Source organism: Rhincodon typus, chromosome 30 (assembly GCF_021869965.1).
Source record: "Rhincodon typus isolate 14 chromosome 30, sRhiTyp1.1, whole genome shotgun sequence".
NCBI classification, from domain to species: Eukaryota; Metazoa; Chordata; class Chondrichthyes; order Orectolobiformes; family Rhincodontidae; genus Rhincodon; species Rhincodon typus.
Window position 1 is genome coordinate 31,976,702 of NC_063361.1, and position 21,123 is coordinate 31,997,824.

Below are 21,123 nucleotides of genomic sequence, written 5' to 3' on the forward strand. Positions count from 1 at the left end.
CTCAGTTGGATTGGACTAGATGATTACAAAATCAAAGATCCTACCTCATACACTGTAAATCACCCTGACGATAAGCTTTCCCTAGTTTCTAAGGTCCTGACTTCAAAGATTATGTAGTCATTAGTCATAAAGTGATGCTACATTTTAGACTGTAGAGAATTGCAAAACAAAACAAATAAAAAATAACCACACAACAGTCTCTAGAGTTCAATTTTTCAGAAAACAAAAAATAATACAGTTCATTATGAAATGCAGTGAATTTTAACGGATTATAAACAAAACCATGTACGTCAGCATCAAGATGAAGTTCTGTTTGTAAGGCTGTGTTACAACACTTTCCCAACTCATACCATCCAACCAGCTGAATTAATGCAAAATGCTGCTGACCCCTGTACCCTAACTCACACTATTCTGTTCACCCATTACTCCTGTGCTTCTTGACCTACGCTGGTTCTCACTCTAACATTACTTCAATTTAAACTGCTTATCGCTGTTTTCAAATCCGTCAACAGTCAGGGCCGTCCACATCACCAATTGTTCCAACATGCCATATTCTGGCTTTGCAGGCATCCTTTGTTTTAATCACTCCAAGATTGACAGCCATGCCTCAACTGGAAATCTGGAAATTCCCTCCCTAATTCCCTCCCTAATCTTGTCTACTTCTGTATTTGTTTCTTCTTTTAACATATTCATTAAAACCTTCTTCCTTCACCAAGCTTTTGATCAGCAGAGATAATATTCCATTCTGTAAGCTGGTGCCAAATTTTGTCCGATAAAGCTCCTGTGAAGTGCCTTGGGATGTTTTACGGGTTTAAAGATGCTATATAAATGCAAGATGTTGTGGCAATACTTTTAGGGGGAAGAATTTTCCTGGTTTGCCTCACCTTTTGGAAGGTTGACATCATACAGTCAGCTAGAAGGTCAACTGCAAAGCAAAATTCTCCAGAGAATAGAACCAGGAGATTAAAACATTGCGGAATGAGACCATTGAGTTTGTCCCAGTCCTTCTGTAGAGCACCTGAGTTTGTCCCATTTTCCTGTTTTTTCTGCATAACCCTGCAGCTTTCCTCCTTCAAATCAAAATCCTGAAACTCCCTTCCAAACAATACTGTGGGTCTACCTATAGCCAATGCACTTCAGCAGTTCAAGGAGGCAGCTCACCACCACTTTCTCAAGTACAACTTGGGATTGGTAATAAATGCTGGTTCGGACAGTGATGCCTACACCCCTGAATGAACAACAAAAAAGTTATTTCTACAATTTCCTCTGGAAGGAAATGGTTGAATCGATATCCACCTCCCCTTCAGGCAGTGGCATCCAAAATCCTAAACACTCCTTGGGTAAACATGTTTTCCCTTGGGTCATCTGTTTTTCCTTTGCCAATCACCTTAAATCTTTGTCCTCTATTTATCAATCTCTGAGCCACTGGAAATAGTTTATCTTTAGCTTATTTATTCTGAGGAAGCAAACCAATCTTTTCAACTCTCACTTCCTTCTTTTGAAGGCAAGGAATCGAATGAGGAAACCATGTCCCACACAGAGATACAAGAGGAAATCAAGACAGTCATAATGTAGTTCTTCTACCACACATCCTTTGCAGCTGATTTAGATATTCATTTTAATATGAACATATTAATTAGGAGCAGGAATAGGCCATTTGGCTCCCCAAGCTTGCTCTGCCATTGATGTGAATATGGCATCAACTTCACTTTCCTGTCTACTGACAAAATTCTGACCCTTTTGTAGTCAAGAGTCGATCTACCCCTGACTAAAATGTAACCAATTACCTTGCCTCAAATGCTATCTGGGAAGAGGGCTCTACAACCTCCTAAACTCTCAGAAAACCTGCACCCTCATTTCTGTCTTGAATGGGAATCCTCTTATTTTTAAATGGTATCTCCTAGTTCTAGTCTCTCCCCCAATGGGAGAAACATCCCTTCAGAACCCATCCTGACAAGTCTCCTCAGGAGCTTGTGTGTTTCAGTACAATCATTTTGTAGCAGGTTGGCTCAATGCAGGCAGAATGACTCAGAGAATAGAATGAGAGAAAAAGATGAGGTGTAACCAGCTGTGAGAGGGACGGAAAGTGATCAGCGTATATGAAACAGTTCCCCAAATTTGGATGGGCAGAAATAAAAGAGTCCACACGTAATATTACATCCAATCTCACCATTTCAGCACCCACATTCCTCCAAGTACTAGAGTACTTTTCATCGATGCAGATGGCTTTTCTTTGTATATGTGCGTAGTTCATCTGAGATTTTAACAGTTAATTAATAATCACAGATCACTAAGAAATTTTGTTTTAAAAGGGATGTAATGATGTGAGTTGCAATGCACAGTGATACAGTGGGATGAAAAGATGCATGAAAGTTTTTATGAACACTTATAAAATTTGAAAAAATGTGATCTCCCTTTCATATAACCATAACACCTTCGTGCACTAAATATTAAAAGCAAATCTTCAATTTGTGGGGGCTTTTTTTCTATCTCTTCAGCTCACTGTAGTCAGGGTCCACCTCAAATTCAGTCACTGCTGCAATACATTTCAAAACCTAATCTACTAAACTCAGATAAGAACACTTGCTGCTGTAGTCTAAGTATACACCAGGGCTGAGTCCCTGGTGAGACACACCTCAATTATTAATGTTACGAACTTTAAAGCAGAAGAAGCTATCATAATTGCAATGGTGAAGTCTTTGCCTTGCATGCAAATTGGTTTAGAACTGCATTTTAAATCTTATTGTTGTACAGAGCCAACACAGGTAGCAAAACCTAAGAATAGCCACCCGCATCAAGTATGAGACACAGATGAAACAGAGAAGCAAGGTTCATCAGTATATTGAGATCAATTGTTTTGAATTTACTGACAGCCATGGTAATTAGACAGATCCCTGGAGGTGAAAATTTGTATCTACTGGAGCCAGTCTGTCTTACTTTCCCCAACATTTGACGCTGTCTTTCTGTCTGTCTCTCTTGATCTTTCTTTTCCTTCCCCCAGCCCCCCAAATGTTTAAATATACATCAGCTTGGAGCAAAGGATGTGGGGAGATAGGGCGATTGTGACTGATATGATGAAAATGGTGACTGCAGTGAGATGTTACACACTGTACCAAAACAATACATCCACAACAAATTATTTGTGCTGTGAAATTCTAGACATTAAGGACATGGGGATTCAGGACAATTTCTACTGGATGCCTCGCAAGAAGCTCTGGCCAGTATGGATGACACCGCCATGTATCTGGATTCAAACTCTACTGGATTTGGACGAGAGAGAAGACTGATCATCAAGACCATTTATTTCCCACATTTTTTTTTCCTCCATTCTGTTCTCACACTGTGATTTAGCAGCATTTGTTCAGCAGTTGCCATGTTTGGTGCTGAGTCAAGAATTCAAAATCAAACAGCCCACAGAGTTTCCACTCAAGTGGCTGCCACTCCCATCTCTCAACCACATGAAATTTTCTCCACAATTACTGATGCTGGGAGACAGATCTCCCAGCAGAAAAAGCAGCTGACCTTAGCAACTCATCTAAGTGACCATGGACCCAGGCATTAACAGTATAGTGAATGGTGAAAGGTAAGGTCTGAACAGGGTACTCCAACAAATCCCAATCCTGCCGTCACTTGGCATCTGCATAGCAAGACTCCACTGTACGCCAAAACCATTTGATGTCCTCCAGAAACAAGAACGCAGGCTGATGTGTCATACTCCAAGTCCTCTCGCATAGAGGAAAACTGCAGCAAGCCAACAGCAGAACAGGGTCAACAAACCAGGTGCTCAGTTAAAATCAAAGCGGAAATCTTCCAGTCTCTACAGTTTGGACTTAACACATTGCAACAGCTTTATCCATCAGTTGAGAAGTTTCCAAATCACAATCTTGGGCATTAGGCCACAAGAGTTTCTTTTTTCTGTTAATTTGCCAATTCTTGAATTCTATTGGCCTATAGGATTGCAAAGGGCTACCGTCAGCTGTGCACTAATTGATGCATCCTAAATCAAAACATTAAGATCTTGCTCAGAATTTACCCTAATATAACAGTCCATTTGATTTAACTGATCAAGTACTATTTGCCACTACAGTCCCACTAAACCTACCAGGATATCCTCTCTCTAGTGCTTATAAATTTCCTTTTAAATATATCTGTGTTATTTGCATCAAATTGTGTGGTAGCGAGTTCCATATTATAAGTTCTGAGTAACAATTTTCTCCCGAGTTACATACTAAATTTATTAGTCACAACTGTACTTTCATGATCGTATAGCTTTGGGGCTCCCAGCAAGTGAGAGCACATTTTGTGTCTCTCCCATTTAGGGGTGATGTAAAAAAAATTGGAAAATACAAAAAAAAACTGCATCAAATTACCAAGAAGCTATCAGATTGTTGACGAAAGTCAACTCGTTCACTGATATCCTTCCTGGACAAAGCCTTACTGAGCTCTGGGCCACACTGACACTCAGCTGCCCTCAGAAACAATTCAGCAAACCACCTCAGTTAGTTGTAAGCAATCACACACAGTCTGTAACAGTTCAAGGTGGTGGTTCCCAGAGAAACCAGGATAGGCAATCAATTCTGGCCTTGCCAGCACTGTCAAAATTCCAAGAATAAGCCAAAATAAAACTATAAGAGGCATTGATTTAATCATTCTATGACAGGCATCATGAGACTTTTGCATTAAGGAAGCCATGCTCAAAAAGGTTTTCATCACCCAAACGTGATATGTAACAAGCCAATGACCATCTCCAACTCAATTTGCAGATTAAACTCTTTTGTTATATGCATTAAGTCTTCAAGTCAGTGCAACTGAACTTTTTATCAATGAGAATTCTATAAATGGAAGCGTCACATTGGAGCAGAGAATGAATGTCTTTCAGAAGATAATGTTCAGGGATCTTACTGTAGTTATTTAGGAGGAGTATTTATGAATGGTGCATGGCACAGCAGTCACCAAAAAGCAGGAGGAGAAGAATAAGCAATGGAAACACGCATCAAAAATAAAAAAAAAGTAATGCAATCAATACAAGTTTCACATTTCACACAGGAGATGCTGAGTGTTTCTTCAAACCATACTTTTTGCAACCATAAGGTGGCACTCTCAGTTAATTATCAAAAGATCCAGGAAGGGCACACATCCTATTTCTGTATCACACTGCCAACCACCAACGCATCATGTGACACCAATGCCAACACTCAACATGGGTCCAAAATAATTCTGTTCAATGTAACCCTGCTGTGTATTCTACTGGCTTTTCTCATTTTTGTTGCGGTCACTAAAATGCCTTTCGATAATTCTTCTCCATCTTCACCCATCAGTCACCTACTCCGTCACTAATCCTGCTGCTTCTGCCAAGTGCCTCACTACTGCCTTTTTCTGTCTGGTGTTAGACCTTCCAGTTCTCCCTCTGGCAACCCCATCACTCATCTCCTCGCAAGTTGTCTCCCTCTCCACAACAAATGACCACAGCATTTCAATCTCATCTCATCTACTTTCTTCAAAGTTTTTACAATCGTCACTGACCCGTTGGTGTACTGGTTCCTGATCTTGCCCTTTCTTCAGACTCTGCACAGACATCTCAACAGCCCCCAGTCACTGTTCCTCTCTTCTTGATGTCACCCATGGTTTTGCATAATATAAACGAGACTGGTCTCTCACAACTGACTTTAGATGCTTTCTATCAGATTCAGTGATGCTTCCCTATCACATGACACTCTGGTGCACTGCACTCTAAGCAGAGCTAAACCCATTGTTTCATTTCCTTTTCCATACTTCCATCTTCCATTACCACTGATCCCAGGTATTTGAAATAACATATTTTCTCCAGTTTTAATACAAATTCAATTGGTTTAATTTGCACTGTGTGTAACAATGATGCTCAGTGGGTTTTCTTTACACCCAAATCACTTAAAATTAGTAAAATTCAGCACTGTTATATGTACAGGCATATTTGGAATACACTGTCTGGTAGGGTGGGGAAACAAATTCAATTGTAGCTTTCCAGAGAGAATTAGATGAACAGTTGAAAGTCAAAATACTGCAGGGATATGGGGTTAACTGAATTACTCTTTGAAAGAGCCAGTACAGACTAGAGGGGCCAAACAAACTTTCTCTGTGCTGTACGAGTCTAGGATTCTACCCTTTGCTGTGAAAATATCACGCAGGGTAGAATACTTTTGTTTTGTCACTATTCTCAGACACTCTGTCTGCCCAATTCTCTCCTCAGTTCCAAAGGTGTTGTCTCACACTGGAGTATGAGGCTATCAGCACCACCTACATGCCTGCACCTCTCCCATATGTGAGAGCCTACCCATGAGCAGCCAGTATTCATATTCACTCAAGTAGGGGGGGTCACTGGAGAGCTGTTCCAAGCTGATTCTGCCTTGCCTACCCACCCATCCAGCTGAGATCAGCAAGTCATAAAAATCAGTAAGTCAGTAACAGATGAATTCCCGGTCCGTATGACTCAGATCCATCCGAGAAGGAACATTTAATCAAGCAAGCTTTGTAGTGCTGGAGCTATTCCATTCTTTAAGGCCACTTAAACTCAGAACTTTGTAGAACACTTAAAACTTCCTCACGAAGAAAATATTACCTGCAAAGTGAGTAAATCTCAACCAAGCTGATATTAAACACAATGTACAACTGCACAAGGAACATAATTTTGTTCCTGCATTTTGGATCTATATTAGTCAGAAAAACATCAGTTCTTGATGAGTAATTTGGTGGCTGGTTTTGCTGACACCACAAAATGATGTTCTCTCTTTGGGGTATTTCCTTTCACAGAGAAGAAGAAAGTTAGCTGAATATAAACACAGTGCTAATGAAGCAGATTTCCACAAAAGCAGGGAGCCCTTATCTGCATACTCACAAACTCTAATTATATTTTAGTACACAGCATGGCCAAACACTGAAGAGAAAACAATGATGAGTCAGAGTAAAGCTGACCAAATATTAAATCCAAACAGGGTGGATTGAAACCACAGAGTATAATGCTTTGTGTTCACTGTAACAAAAACTAGTATGTATTAAGAAAAATGCCCCTACTATAAGGTGGAACTGCAATGCAAGGTACAAACTTCCCCACAACCCTGCAGTACAGTCAGTCAGTCTCACGATGGTTTATTTTCAGACTCCACTTAATGAAATTCACTCAAAAGAGAATCCTGAATCCATTATTAAAATTAACATGATCCATTGTCAAGAGTTCAGGGAATGCTGCAACATCTGATTATCGAACAAAGAAACCAACCTGATAATCCTGATCATCAATGGAAAATCTCTCTCTCAGGTTTCTGAAAACCATTGGACAATATTCCTTAAACTTGAAACGGCTTGGAAGATTCTCTCTGTGAAATAAATAATAAACAGTTTCATCAAAGAAGGACTTGTAGCTCTGTTTTAATTTGACAAAGCAGTAAATGCCTATGAATCAAATGTCTCTTCCTCCCACTCACCATCCTGTAGGAGTCTAGTCATGCACAGTGAATTGCAAAGACTTGGTTGATTCTATTTACATTGCTGTACTACCTAAATTCATTCTCATCTCTCAACTAGAGACTGTGGCCCAGATATTCCAATGGGAAGACCCTAGTATCACTGCAGGGACACACCCTCCCTTCCCCCACACTCAAGTCTCCCCTCCAACAAATATCCCACCCCTCAGAGTCAACACCTCAAACTCAACCATGCCCACACCTCCACCCAACTAATTCCGACTCCTTCATCTACTTCCCCGATCCCAAAAAGCATCCACCAGTCGTATCCCAGACCTGAGCCCTAACATCAGCTCCCCACCCACCCTGACCTGGGGGCAACTGCTCCCCCCCACCCCCTCCACGGACCTGGCATTCCAATCCCTCAGCCAACTGCTACTCAACCTGTCATCCTACCCACCCACTTACCTTCTTTTGGGAACTACTCGAGTGGCTTCAGGAAACTTGCAATATGGCAGCTAGTGTTAGAAGGAAGGTGCGATTTCAACACCAACCACTTTGCTATCAGCTGCCTGCATTCCTGGACTGCAACGCACTGCTCAGCGGGGAAGACTCCTGGCCCAAGTAGTCATTTGGAGAACGATGGCTGATCAGGTTCAGAAATCAGCTGTCTGACCCCATTCAGAAGATCTGGACCTTTGATTTAATTATAATTTTCAACAATAGGGGAATCACGGGGACAAAAAGGATGCAACAAAAGGATTTTGATTTTACATCCAGCCATTATTTCTTTTTGTAACCGCATCCACTCCTCCTTTCAATGAGGAGACAATGTCAAAGACTTTATTTAGGATGATAGGTCGGCACAACATCATGGGCCAAAGGACCTGTATTGTGCTGTACTGTTTTATGTTCTATGTTCTATGACTGACTATAATTATCAACGGTTCCGACTGTGGCTGATCTGAGATCACCATCAATTGAGATTTACTTCTTAACCTTGCAAAGTAGTGACCCAGAATTAGTATTAATATAATTACATTGCTGCCCAGAGTTTGCACTGATATAGCAGTAATGTCACTGGAGTAACCATCTAGAACCCCAAGATAATATTCAACCATGGGGCGCTTGTGGTAGTGTGCCAGGAGACCAGGTTCATGTCCTATCTATTCCAGAGGTGTGTAATCACATTTCTAAACAGGTCGATTGAAAATATATCCAGAATTACGTTGCATTTGTTGTACAGAAACAGACTAGTCAGACCAACCATGTCAGTGTTTGTCTTCCAAACAAGCCTTCTCATTCATTATTCATTATTCCAGCTCACCCTTTCAGCATATCCTTCTGTTCCTTCATCCCTCTTGCTTTCCAGCTTTCCTTTAACTGAATCTATGCAACTCACCCCAGTTACATTCCATGAATGCCTGTAAGTTGCACTTCCTAAACAATCTCTGGGTGGAGAAGTTTGTTCAGAGTTTGTATTGGATTTATTGTTGACTACTGTATGCTTATGGCCCTTAGTTTTGGTGTCATTTGGAAACTGAAACATTTTCTCTAGATCCACCCTATTAAACCCTTTCACAATTTAAGAAAACCCTGATAGTCAGCCCTCAGTTTAACTTCTTTTAGAGAGAAAAAAAGAAACCCAGTTCTGGAGTTAATCAAATCTCAAATCACTGGACATTGAAATTTGACAATGATATTTACACAGGGAAATTTAAAGTAGATTGGCCATTGTGCACAATGCAACACTTCACCAGATTAACATTTCTTCTCTATCATTTTCCAAATGTTTATCTCCTTTTCCTCATGTCACAAACCATTGGAAGGTGGAGGACATGACCCTCTCTACATCAATGCAGCTGAGTTAGAAATGGTCGAGAGCATCAAGTTCCTAGGAGCGATGATCACCAATAATCTGTCCTGGTCCATCCACATTGATGCTACGGCCAAGAAAGCACAACAATGCCTCCAATTCCTCTGGAGACTAAGGAACTTTGGCATGTCTGTAAAGACCATTACCAATTTTTACAGATGCACCATAGAAAGCATTCTATCCAGATGCATCACGACTTGGACGGCAACTGTTTTTCCCACAACTGTAAGAAACTACAGAGAGTTGTGAACATAGTCCAGTCCATCACATAAGCCAAACTTCCATCTACTAACTTTATCTACACTTCTCACTGCCTTGGGAAGGCAGCCAACATCAAAGACCCCACACAAGCCAGTTATAATCTCCTCTAACCTCTTCCGTCGGGCGGCAGATACAAAAGCTTAAACACACGCACCAACAGATTCAAGAACAGCATCTTCCCCGCTGTTATCAGAATTCTGAACGGACCTCTCAAATTTTAAACGTTGATCGCATTCTTTGTGCACCATCTCTGCAGCCACAGCATTGTAATCTTCACTCTGTTCTATTACCTTAATACACTTTGTATTATCTACCTGTACTGCATGCAAAACAAAAAACTTTTCAAAACAAAATTAGGCACATATGACATTAATAAATCAAATCAAAAAAATTCTCATACAAAATAATTCACAGGATGTTCAGTATCAATGCTGCTCTTGCAGGCCACTGCATAGACGGTCAACAAAACAAGTCTAGCTCACTGATTCTTTCTAACACTTTACAGAAGTGCTTGCCTCTATCTTTTTCATCTAGCAACCAAGCCCTTTTCTGGAAAAAAGGCTGTGGGCTAAACTCACAGATGGATTAGATTACTATATCTTCTGAGGACATTGGAAAATCATTCAAATGTTCATAATTTAATCTGAATCCAAAAGCAAACACAATGAACCAAAAATGACTCATTATTTGAAGGGATTCTACGATTCTATTAAAATTAATCTATTATATTGAAAAAACCTTAAGACACTGCGTACTGTTTCATGCTCAATAAAACAAGGTTCAAAGGCAGGATATCATATATGAATGTTGGACAGCTAAATATGATCAGTTCAAAATAATTAAACTCCCTTTTTTGTCCGTACAATAAAATTAGAGAAAGCAACATCCACCTACTTGTTGAAAAGGTGATTGTCCACTTTAATCTTGCTGTATGCTTTGAAGTCATCTGGCATCAACATTACAGGAATCTGAACGTGGCTCAGCTCATTGATCTGAAAAGGAAACAGTTAATACTGTTAAACTCACTTTTATGGCAGACTGTATTAGCTCCAGTGGGTTGCGTGGGAAGGTACTGTAAATTTAAAGAAGGTTGAAGATGATTCACAGAAAACATGCTGATGTGAAACAAAATAAAGGAAATTAGTGGAAGCTAGTCAATTTCAGCACTATTCTATTACCACTATGTCCACTTTTACTGGTTTTTAATACTTCAAAACATTTTTGAGTCAAATGTAATTTGACAGTTTGGTTGCCAAATGCACTGGGCATATAAAACTGATCCACACAGAACATCGAAAGGTCCCTTTGGTTTGATTCCCAGTCTCTGCAAATATAGCCAAAGTGTCTGCAACAGCATAGCAATTCACTTCAGCGCCCCAGAGCTACAGAATGGAAAAACAATAAGGCGATGTCTGCTCCGGATTGCTGTTGATAACTTCTACAGAGTGCATGTTTCTGCATGCGTGCATTTGTGACTGAGGTGGGGGTAGTGGTGGTTGGACGGATGTGTGTTGGTATGTGGTAGGGGTTGGGTGTGCATTGGTGTGCCCAGGAATTGGACTGTATGTTGGTGCATGCACATGTGCATGGTGTGCACTCTTCTAACCATCCACATTCTAACAACCCTTGCCTGACAAAATTCTATTGAATCCCAGATGAACAACTTTTTTTGGGGGAGCAAGTTCCAGATTTCCAACACGATGGACGAAAAAGTACTTCCTGACATCTTTCTTACAAAGACTACCTTTAATTTGTCCTCCGTATTCTCGACTACCAGAAAAAAAAAGTTTCTCTCTGCCTACCCTGTCAAACTCCCTATCCAATCCTCAAATAATTTCAAAGTCAATTAGATCAGACATTAACCTTCTATTCTTATTGGAAACAACTGAGAGGAGAGGAGGTGTCAAATGTTGCCAAAGGTGTTGCATTGGCACATATATTTGTGTGGGTCCAAACAAATTCATTCTGAAATGAATCTATGTATTCGTCGTCATAATCTACCCCTTCTATCCCTGATAAATTTATCAAGATAAGTTGATGTTGGACACCTCGGCATTGGCAGAAAGGATAAGAAGCATTCTCACTAAGCAAAGAAAGGTGAGATGCCACAAAACTCTGCCTCAATTGCCAGGACCGATTTCTGGTTGGAAAGGTGTAAATTTTAATTTCATTCTTTATAAATTGACTTTAGTGGATTACCTCTGTATTTCAATTCTGATAAGAAATAGTCAGCCTTAAGCAGCATTTCTAAAATCAAACCATTATAGTCAGAGTTTCATTTTTGAAGGAAAAAAAATCACAACATTCCAAATTACAAATTCATTCAAACGACACTAAAAGAAAACAAAACAGAAATCTGACTTGCAATCTCATGAACAATTGAATTTGTTCAATTATTTCTTAACAGCTTTAGACATCACTGCCATTAAAGAGATGTGCCATAGCAATTTTTATTCCCTGACATAGGTGTCCTGGTATAAATGAGAAATTACTCCATTTTTGTTTCTATCAGTAAGGCCACAGCAAGTTCGCCAGTATCCTATAAATATTATGCAATGGTGTTATGCAATTTTGCTTCTATGCTTCTATGTTGGAATTCTTTCACAGAATCTGATCAGCTCTGACAAGACCAGCATTTATTCACCAATCCATATTATCCTCAAGAAGGTGGGTATGAATTGCATTCTTGACTAGGTAAAGCCTATGTAGCGCAGGGATGGAATTTTCTGGATTTGTAACCAGCACAAAGGAATAGTGAGTGATATTGCTCCAAAATCAAGAGGTGTGAGAATTGGAGGAAAAATTTCAAGTGGTAGTATTCCCATATGTTTGCTGCCATGATTGTCTAAGTTGTTCAGATCAGAAGTTTAGAAGCCGCTGTTGAATAGCTCAAGTGCAGTGCATTTTGCAGATGATCAACACTGCTGCTAGTGCATCAGTGTTGGAGGAAAATGAATGTTGTAGTTATATGATGGGGTGTAAATCAAGTGAGATGCAGCTTCTTAGATGCTGTTGGAGCTGCCCTCAGGCCGGTAAGTGGACAGTATTCTCTCATGATTGTGCCTTGCTCATAGTGGTCAGGCACTGGGAAATCGTCAGATTATTTACTTGCCAGAGAATTCCCAGCTCCTCTAGTAGGTGCAGTATTTATGTATCAGAAACAAATTGCTGGAGAAACTCAGCAAATGCGGCAGCACTTGTAGTGAGAAAGCCGAGTTAATTAACTGAGTTTCTAAACTTCTGCATTCTAAAGAAGAGCCACTGCATTTGAAACATTCTCTCCACAGGTGCTGTTGAGTCAAAGCAGAGTTTCTCCAGCAATTTCTGTTTTTGTTGCAGATTTCCAGCATCCACAGTTGTTTGTTTTATACTGTCGCAGTATTTGGTCCTATTAGGGTTACGATCAACGGAAATAACAAGGATATCGGTGGCAGAGAATTCAGCAAAGTTAATATCTTTTTACATTGAAAAGATATAGTTAGATCTAAATAAGGTAGCCATAGTCCTGTTGGAGCATAGAGCTACTTTCTGAGATAGAGCACAAATGATGTTTTAACCCGAGAGTTGCCACACTTCAGGACAGGGAAGAGTTTGAGAAGGAGAGTCCTCCATGAAAACCATAGTTGCTTGAACCCAAACTGCTGGCATCAAACTGCATCACAATCCAGCCATCCACCAAAAGAATGTATGCTGAATTCAAATGCAGTTTGTGCCATTCATGAGCAATACATGGTAGGATGTACTGCACAATTGCAGAATCAAGTCCTCCATTTTGTCTAAATCTAACACAAAAATAATTTGGAATAAATGTAGCACCTTTAATGACCTCAGGATATCACAAACACTTTTATAACCTATGAAATATTTTTAAAATATTTTTGGCCATTATTGGTCTCATGGGCAATGCAAGAGTCAAGTTACATACCACAATGTACTAATAACAAGGTAATGTGTTCTAATGGCACTAGAGGGAATCTCCTATTCTGGCATTCTTTATGTTCTGAGGGAGGGTCACTGAAGCCAAAATGTTAACTCTGATTTCTCTTCACCGATGCTGCCAGACCTGCAGAGTTAAGAGCATTGCATTACCAGAACACTACGTAATTTGCTTTCTTGTTTAAAACAAAACATAATTAGCAAATCACTAATTTAACACTGGATCATGCCACAAGTACACCCCACTACACATTTTTGTTTGCAAATCTTTACTTAATTCATGTTCCTAAGCCTGCAACTTGCCTCAGGTACACAATTATTAAACCCCAACACGTCAGGATGCTGCAAAAAAAAATAAAAAACATCTGTAGTTCCTATATTTATCTGTCACTTCAAGAAACTCTTCAATTAGCAACCCAGGTAGTAATCTGAATTACTAAAACAATAATTCAAAAACAGAGTTGCCATTTTTATATATCCGATAGTGGAAGTAGTGCTAAATACAACACAATTATTACCCAAGCACAGCATTGTACTGTAGCAAATCATAAATTGCAGAAACCAACAATCATTAGCTTACAGCAAGCAGTTACAAGACAAGTAACAGGCATCAATTGAAATTTCTTTAGCTGCTCCATTGTAATTCTCTTAACATAACCTGCATAATTATGATTTTTGTATAAGTGTTTTGTTAACCTAAATATTTTACAATTAAAACAGATATTATTCTTGGCAAGCTTTTTTAAAGAAACCTAACTTCCATTGCAGCTTTTTTTTTTAAATTCACGAGACATGGGTGTTACTGACAGAGCCAACATTTACTGCCTATCCCCAGTTACCTTTGAGAAGGCAGTAGTGAACTTTAATCATGAAAAGGTGACTGTCACACTTTCTTATTGATAGAACACAAGAGCAAATTGGATTTTTATACAGCACCTTTTGAATAAATCTTTGTCCTGAGGCAATGTAACCAGATTAAAAAATACAATATCAAAGTAAGAGACTTTAGAAGAAGTGATTGGTTAAAGGGGTTGGTTTTAAAGGAGCATAGTAAAGAAATGCAGAGGGGGTGATTTTGGGAGGGAGCATTTTTGTGAAGGGTTTTGATAAGGGTCATCGGACCTGAGACGTTAACTCTGATTTTTTCTTCATAGATGCTGCCAGATCTGCTGAGCTTTTCCAGCAACTTTGTTTTTTCCTATTTACAGCATCCGCAGTTCTTTCAGTTTTTACTTACAAAGTACAAGATGCTTTACATTTGCAACTTCAACTCAGCGAGTTATTTCAATCAAGTTTCAAACATTTACAGATGAGTCATTTGCTTTTGCATGTTAAAATGCCAGCAATCCCAACTCCCAATGGACTGTCAGGCACAAAACTAAATATTGAACCTGTATAGATAGTATATCCTACTGAGCAATGGATAGTCAGACAACTGCTGGATTAAGAGCTGAGTCAGGGGAAAATAATCAATCAAAAACACTCAATTTGATTCGACCTGGTTTATGCAAAATCAACCTCAAATTCCCATGAAAATTCTGTTAGATAATAGAGAGCTAATTTGACTTCTACCATGAAGTCTTTGAGAGTTTGTTCATGGCTTTCAATTTGGGTTTCTCATACATGTTCTTGGATACCAATTAAAAGAAAATCTATTGAACGTACTCTCTGTGGAACAGGTGGGGCAATAGTCAAGACATAGACTTTCACCCCAAACAGTGTCAAATTCAACCCAGCCATTAGGGAAAACATCTCAACTGACCACTGCCTAGAAAGGTCACATACAAAATGGTCTGAATATAGCTCCTTGTAGACAGGGATTTACAAAATAAAATTAACAAGAGCAAAAAGTGGGATTCTCATTTGCCGGCAACAACTGATAGTAATAGGAAAAGGGCATCCAGACCATTGAGCTTGTTCCACTGTAACATTAAATCGTGACAGTCTTTAGCTCAACTCTAGTTACTTGTCCTCCGAAGCGTAGATTTATCCGACTCCGCATTTGACTGTGTTTCTAAATGGGGAAAGGCTTTGGAAATCCGAACCACAAAGGGAGTTAGGAGTCCTAATTCAGGAGTCTCTTAAAATTAACATGCAGATTCAACTGGCAGTTAGGAAGGCAAATACACAATGTTAGCATTCATTTCAAGAGGGTGCGAATACAAGAGCAGGGATGTACTGCTGAGGCTGTGTAAAGCTTAGGTCAGATCTCATTTGGAATACTGTGAACAGTTTTTGGCCTCATTTGTGAAGACAGATGTGCTGGCATTGGAAGGGATCCAGAGGAAGACTAGAATAATCCTGGGAAAGAAGGGCTTGTCATATAAAAGGAGTGGTTGAGGACTCTGGGTCTCAACTCGATGGAGTTTAGAAGTATGAGGGGGAATCTCATTGAAACTTACAGAATACTGTGAGGCCTGGATGGAGTGGATGTGAAGAAAATTTTTCCACTACTAAGAGAGTCCAGGGCCTGAGGGTACAGCCTCAGAATGAAGGAACAACTCCTGAGAACTGAAATGAGGCAGAATTTTTTCATCAAGAGGGTGATAAATCTGTGGAACTCATTGCTGCAGAAGGCTGTGGAGGCCAAGGCATTGAGTGTATTTTTAAAAAAAAAATCCCCTTACCAATCAAGAACCTATCTAAGGTTATAGGAGAAGGCAGGAGAATGGGGTTGGGAAACATATCAGCCATGATTGAATGCTGGATCAGACTTCATGGGCTGAGTGGCCTAATTCTGCTCCTATTCCTTATGGTCATGACAGGAGTGCTTGATGTTGAAATGTTTGGCATTCTCAGAAGTAAAATGCCATTCTTTTCTTTAAAAAACAGATACACTGCTGACAATGTTCTCTATGTCAATTTTTCTGAAGTGGCTGGATGGCTCTTTCTTTACCCTGTTGACACAACTGGTGAAATAACTCCAAACAGGCTGGAATCCGTCACCAAGACACCTTTTATTTACACATAAACAGCCTTTGACTTTTAGTACTGCCTCATTCAGAGTCAGGTACCAGAGTGTCAGTATCTCTGACACTCATTCTTTTTATGTCAGGCAGGGCTCCTTCATTGGACCAGATTAACAGCCCCAATCAGGGAACTCATATTCTATGATGTCCACCTGGCTGACTTCATTGCAATCATTACAACTGGCATCAGTTTGGATCTAACGTACTGTTCTCGTAACAGTTGGTATATCCGCTGTTAGCGATATTATGACAAATTAGGAGCCACTGTTGCATGTAGATTGATGTTTGTACCTTGCTTATTTGCACTGGGCCATGACAAGTCTGTGCTGTGTAAAACGAGAAGTGCCCCAGTATCAGCTGTGCCTCAGTGGACAACACTCTCACATCTGGGTTAGAAGTTTGTACTGAGAGAGAATGGCACTTTCAAAGCTGGAGTCTTTAGTTAACTGTTAAACTGAAGTCTTGTCTGCTCTTCCCAGTGAACCTAAGTAATCACATTACATTATTCCAAAGAATGGCAGAGCAGTTCTCCCTGGGAAGCAGAACAGATAATCTGGTCATGATTACGTTCCTGCCTTGCCGTGTGTAAACTGACTGCCATATTTCTTACATTATCACATCACCAGCAGTGCAGTGTCGTGTCATTAGTTCAACTGGAACGTCAGCACTATTTATATACTTAAGTCTTTTCAGTAGGGTGTGAATCAATGATATCCAACTCAAAGACAAGAGAGCCACCACCTATATATAAATGCTGAGAGTAATGCACCTAGGCTGTGGCAGAGGACATAGAGACAGGGGTGACAAAATAAGTTTTACACTGGTCAATGTAAAATTTAATAGGCATGTGATCACATGGCTACAATAACAACTGTCAGAGGAGGGAAGAAAGCTGAAGAAAAAGTCTTGAAATTGCTGCTTCTGCCCCGTTCTGTACTGCAACCACACTAGAGTTTCATTAAAAGAACAGCATGTTATTTTCTAACTGTATAGGGTGTCAGCCCATGTTATTGGTATTTCATACCCAAAATGTTGGATTGCCAAGTATTTCCAGTCTTGCAAGGGCCATTAACTAGAAGGAAAAAAGGACTGTACAAAAATTAGACTCAATACCCAACAGGTCCTGTAGTATGTTCTCAGTTCCAGCTCTCTACCTGTTCAGACATTGCTCCCACTTGGCTGAACTGCATGCCTTGGAAGCTGTGTAAGTGATGCTTCACCTAAAGGACAAATGAGTCAGATTTTAATTTCTACTACAACAGCCATAAAACATAGACCATTGTAAAGTATCAATTGTTATTGAGAAACCTAGCTGAAGGACTAAAGGTTCAAAGTGAAGAATACTACCAAGTTTGGTGGAGTGGGAAGAGAGACAAATCAAGCCGTGATTACATGACATTAAACTTGTTTCTGTAATAATAAGAAACAAGAGGGAAAATTCACGGGCAGTACAATCAGCCCCTTTTCCAACACTGTGAAGCTGCTGCGAATAGGAGAATGTACAAAATGGTACATTAGGGGCTTTGATGGAACACAGACCAAATTTCACAGTAGCAATAATCACAGTTGAATCGAGCAAATGGAAAAAGACAAAATTGTTCTTTCAACATATGAATTTGTTCTTGCAAATTATAAGATCACTTCCTTAAGGGACAGAAGGTCATTCAGCTCATCTTAGCTTATCCAAAAAGAATATACCCATATTCTTCCAATTCCTCTTCATACGCACAGCATCCAAGTTTCTTAACTGATCAAGTATTTCAGCCTCCTACCTTGAAGTTTAAACCACAAATACAAGGAGAAAGAAAAGCCGATAATGGAGACCATAAGTAGGTGAAAATGGGTTGGCTGTGTTGAAAGCCGCCGATGTGACGATAAAACCTGGGGTGTAGAGTTGCGTATCGAACATGAAAGGAGACAAAAACAGAAATTGCTGGTAAAGCTCAGCAGGTCTGGCAGCATCTGTGAAGAAAAATCAGAGTTAATGTTTTGGGTCCGGTGACCCTTCCTCAGAACTGAAACATTAACTCTGATTTCTGTTCACAGATGCCGGCAGACCTGACGAGCTTTTCCAGTAACTTCTGTTCTTGTATGTGATTTAAAGCATCCGCAGTTCTTTCAGGTTTTACATGGAAGGTGGTGTTCAGGTCCGAAAATTATTGAACTTGATATTGAGTCCTTAAGGCTGCAGGGTGCCCAAACGAGATGCTCTGTTGGCAATTATCGCTTACTCCTCTACTCTCAACCACAATCCTAGCACATCCCACCCACAAATGATCCCTCGCCTCCTTCTGCATATATACCACCATTTCCTCGCTATTACTCATTCTGAAGGAGGGCCACTGGACCCGAAACGCTGCCTCTGCTTTCTCTCCACTGACATTGTTAGGCCTGCTGAGTTTCTTAGGCCTTTAAGCCTTGGTATCATTCTGTTGATTCTCTTCTATACTGTCTCTAACAGAGCTGAACTGAGTTTGGTGACCAAAACTGGACACATCATTCAACACATTATTCCAGATTGAATCAGGTCAAGGCTCTCGGACAACTGAAGCATCACTATTCTTCTGAATTCCATTAGCGTTTTTTGATTCCTCTTGCAGCTGCCCTTTCTTTTACTGATCTGAACGCATGGCCTTCTAAATTTCTTTGCTCATTTAGAGTTTCCTTTATATTTTTTAAGATCCAAAGTAGATGAATTCACACTTCCCCACACTGAACTTAGCTCATTGACTAACTCAGTCCACAGCTCTTTGTAATTTCCTCCTCCCACCCACACACTTTGCTTTTCCTGCTAACTTAATTTCATCTACAAACTTGGAAATACAAATTTTCATACCAATTATTAATTTATACACAGTGAAAAGTTAAGCTCCCAGTATAGATTCCTGAGTTGTCACATACCAGCAGAGAACAAAGTCTTTATTTTTAAACTTAGGCACCTCTGCCCAGCCAAATACTAACCTACATCAAAAGATTACCTCAAATTCCATGTGGAATCATTTTTTGCTTGTAATCTTTTGTTTAGAAAACTATCATGTTCCCTTTATGAATTGGTAACCAAACCGAATGCAGCATTGCCGAAGTGTGGCCTACATTAATATTTACAATCATATAGAATCCCTATAGCGTGGAAGCAGGCCAGTTGGCCCATGGAGTCCACATCAACCCTCCAAAGATCATTCCACCCAGAACCAATCCTCCCTCCTACTTCAGCCCTGTAACCCTGCATTTCCCATGGTTAATCCACCTAGCCTGCATATCTCTGGACGCTATGGGCAATTTAGCATGACCAATCTACCTAACCTGCATATCTTTGGAATGTGGGAGGAAACCCACGCGACAAGGGGAGAATATACAAACTCCACACAGACAGTCACCCGAGGGTGGAATTGAACCCAGGTCCCTGGTGCTGTGAGGCAGCAATGCTAACCACGGAGCCTCTGTGATGCCTCCATCTTTTCCTTGTATTCCACTGATTTGGTTATATAGTTCAGGATTCTACCTGCTAGGGTGCCTGCTGGATTCCCTGCACAGTGAGTAATATCATAGTAAAAGAAAACAACACTGATTTTTAGTACACACAATCAATGAAGTAAAAACTACTTGAAGTGAAATCTATGTGCAACATACACACTGCTGCAGTGTAATTTGGCAAAACAGAATGGACTTTCTCATTTCAGAAGTTTCAATAAGCAACGATAATTCTTGTGGTGGTTAATTAAATTAATATAAGAAACTGCTACAGAATAGATTTTGGTAAAACCATCAGCAGTTATTCGTAAGAAAATTATTTGCAATTTTATTAGTATGACACTTTGCTAATACATTAACAGAAATTTAACGACTTGATCAATTTACTTTTCTGTCACACTGGGCCACAAAGATCCCCTACAACAAATTAAAGGTAATGCTAGAAAGATGCAGGAGCCCATGGAGTTGCAGATTAACAAGAACTACGGCCTACAAGAAAATTGGTGGAGAAAGGATTGATACATGGGTAGGAAAGGAAAAAAAACCAAACAGATTTTAAAATTGTCAGAGAGTTGGAAAACGGAAACAGGATACATGAAGAAGCAAAACTTCATACAAAGCCAAACTGTCTTGTTTAACTCAAATATAGTATTGAGTAATGGACTGACAGTACAAAGCGTTGGTGCTAAATGATTTCAGAATCATATGAAGTTTACACAGCTCACCAGTCTCACATTTGTGTAGAAGGATGGCACCTCTAATTCATTAGCAGATGACAATCTTCAGATGGAGTTGAGAGATTTTAAAAACAACATGTGTTTGCATTATTCACCATTAATATACGGATGCAAATTCTAGCTCAGAGCAAGGTATTCCCAGTAAACCAGATGTAAAGTTTGCCTCTTGGAGTATCGACCCCAGATAAGAAGTTCTAAATCTGGCCAGATGCTTCAGACATGAACAGAATTCTAATTCCCAAGTGCTGATCAAGTTTAAAGGCGATATTCAGAATCTATTCACGGATCTGTCCAGGGACAATTTCAGATTACACTGGTACAATAATAATTCTGTTATAAAACTGATTTGATTAACACTAAAACTTTTGAGCAGTGTCAATTAAAATGAACATACAATTAGGAGTAGGGCAGTCAGCCCCTTAAGCCTAGTCCACCAT

General features: G+C 39.8%; 1 protein-coding gene across 2 annotated transcripts in view; it reads right to left on the reverse strand.

Moving 5' to 3' along the window:
- Nucleotides 1-10,573, reverse strand: part of LOC109933476 (phosphatidylinositol 5-phosphate 4-kinase type-2 beta) — a 58,105-nt gene extending 47,532 nt beyond the window's left edge. For both annotated transcript variants that reach the window (XM_048614745.1, XM_048614746.1), the window contains exons 1-2: nt 10,468-10,573; nt 7,253-7,349 (exon numbers count right to left, since the gene is read on the reverse strand). In XM_048614745.1, the coding sequence (XP_048470702.1) occupies nt 7,253-7,349; nt 10,468-10,532 (162 nt within the window). In that variant the 5' untranslated portion in view covers nt 10,533-10,573. The remainder of the gene's footprint in view (nt 1-7,252; nt 7,350-10,467) is intronic.
- Between the last annotated feature and the right edge of the window lie 10,550 nt (nt 10,574-21,123).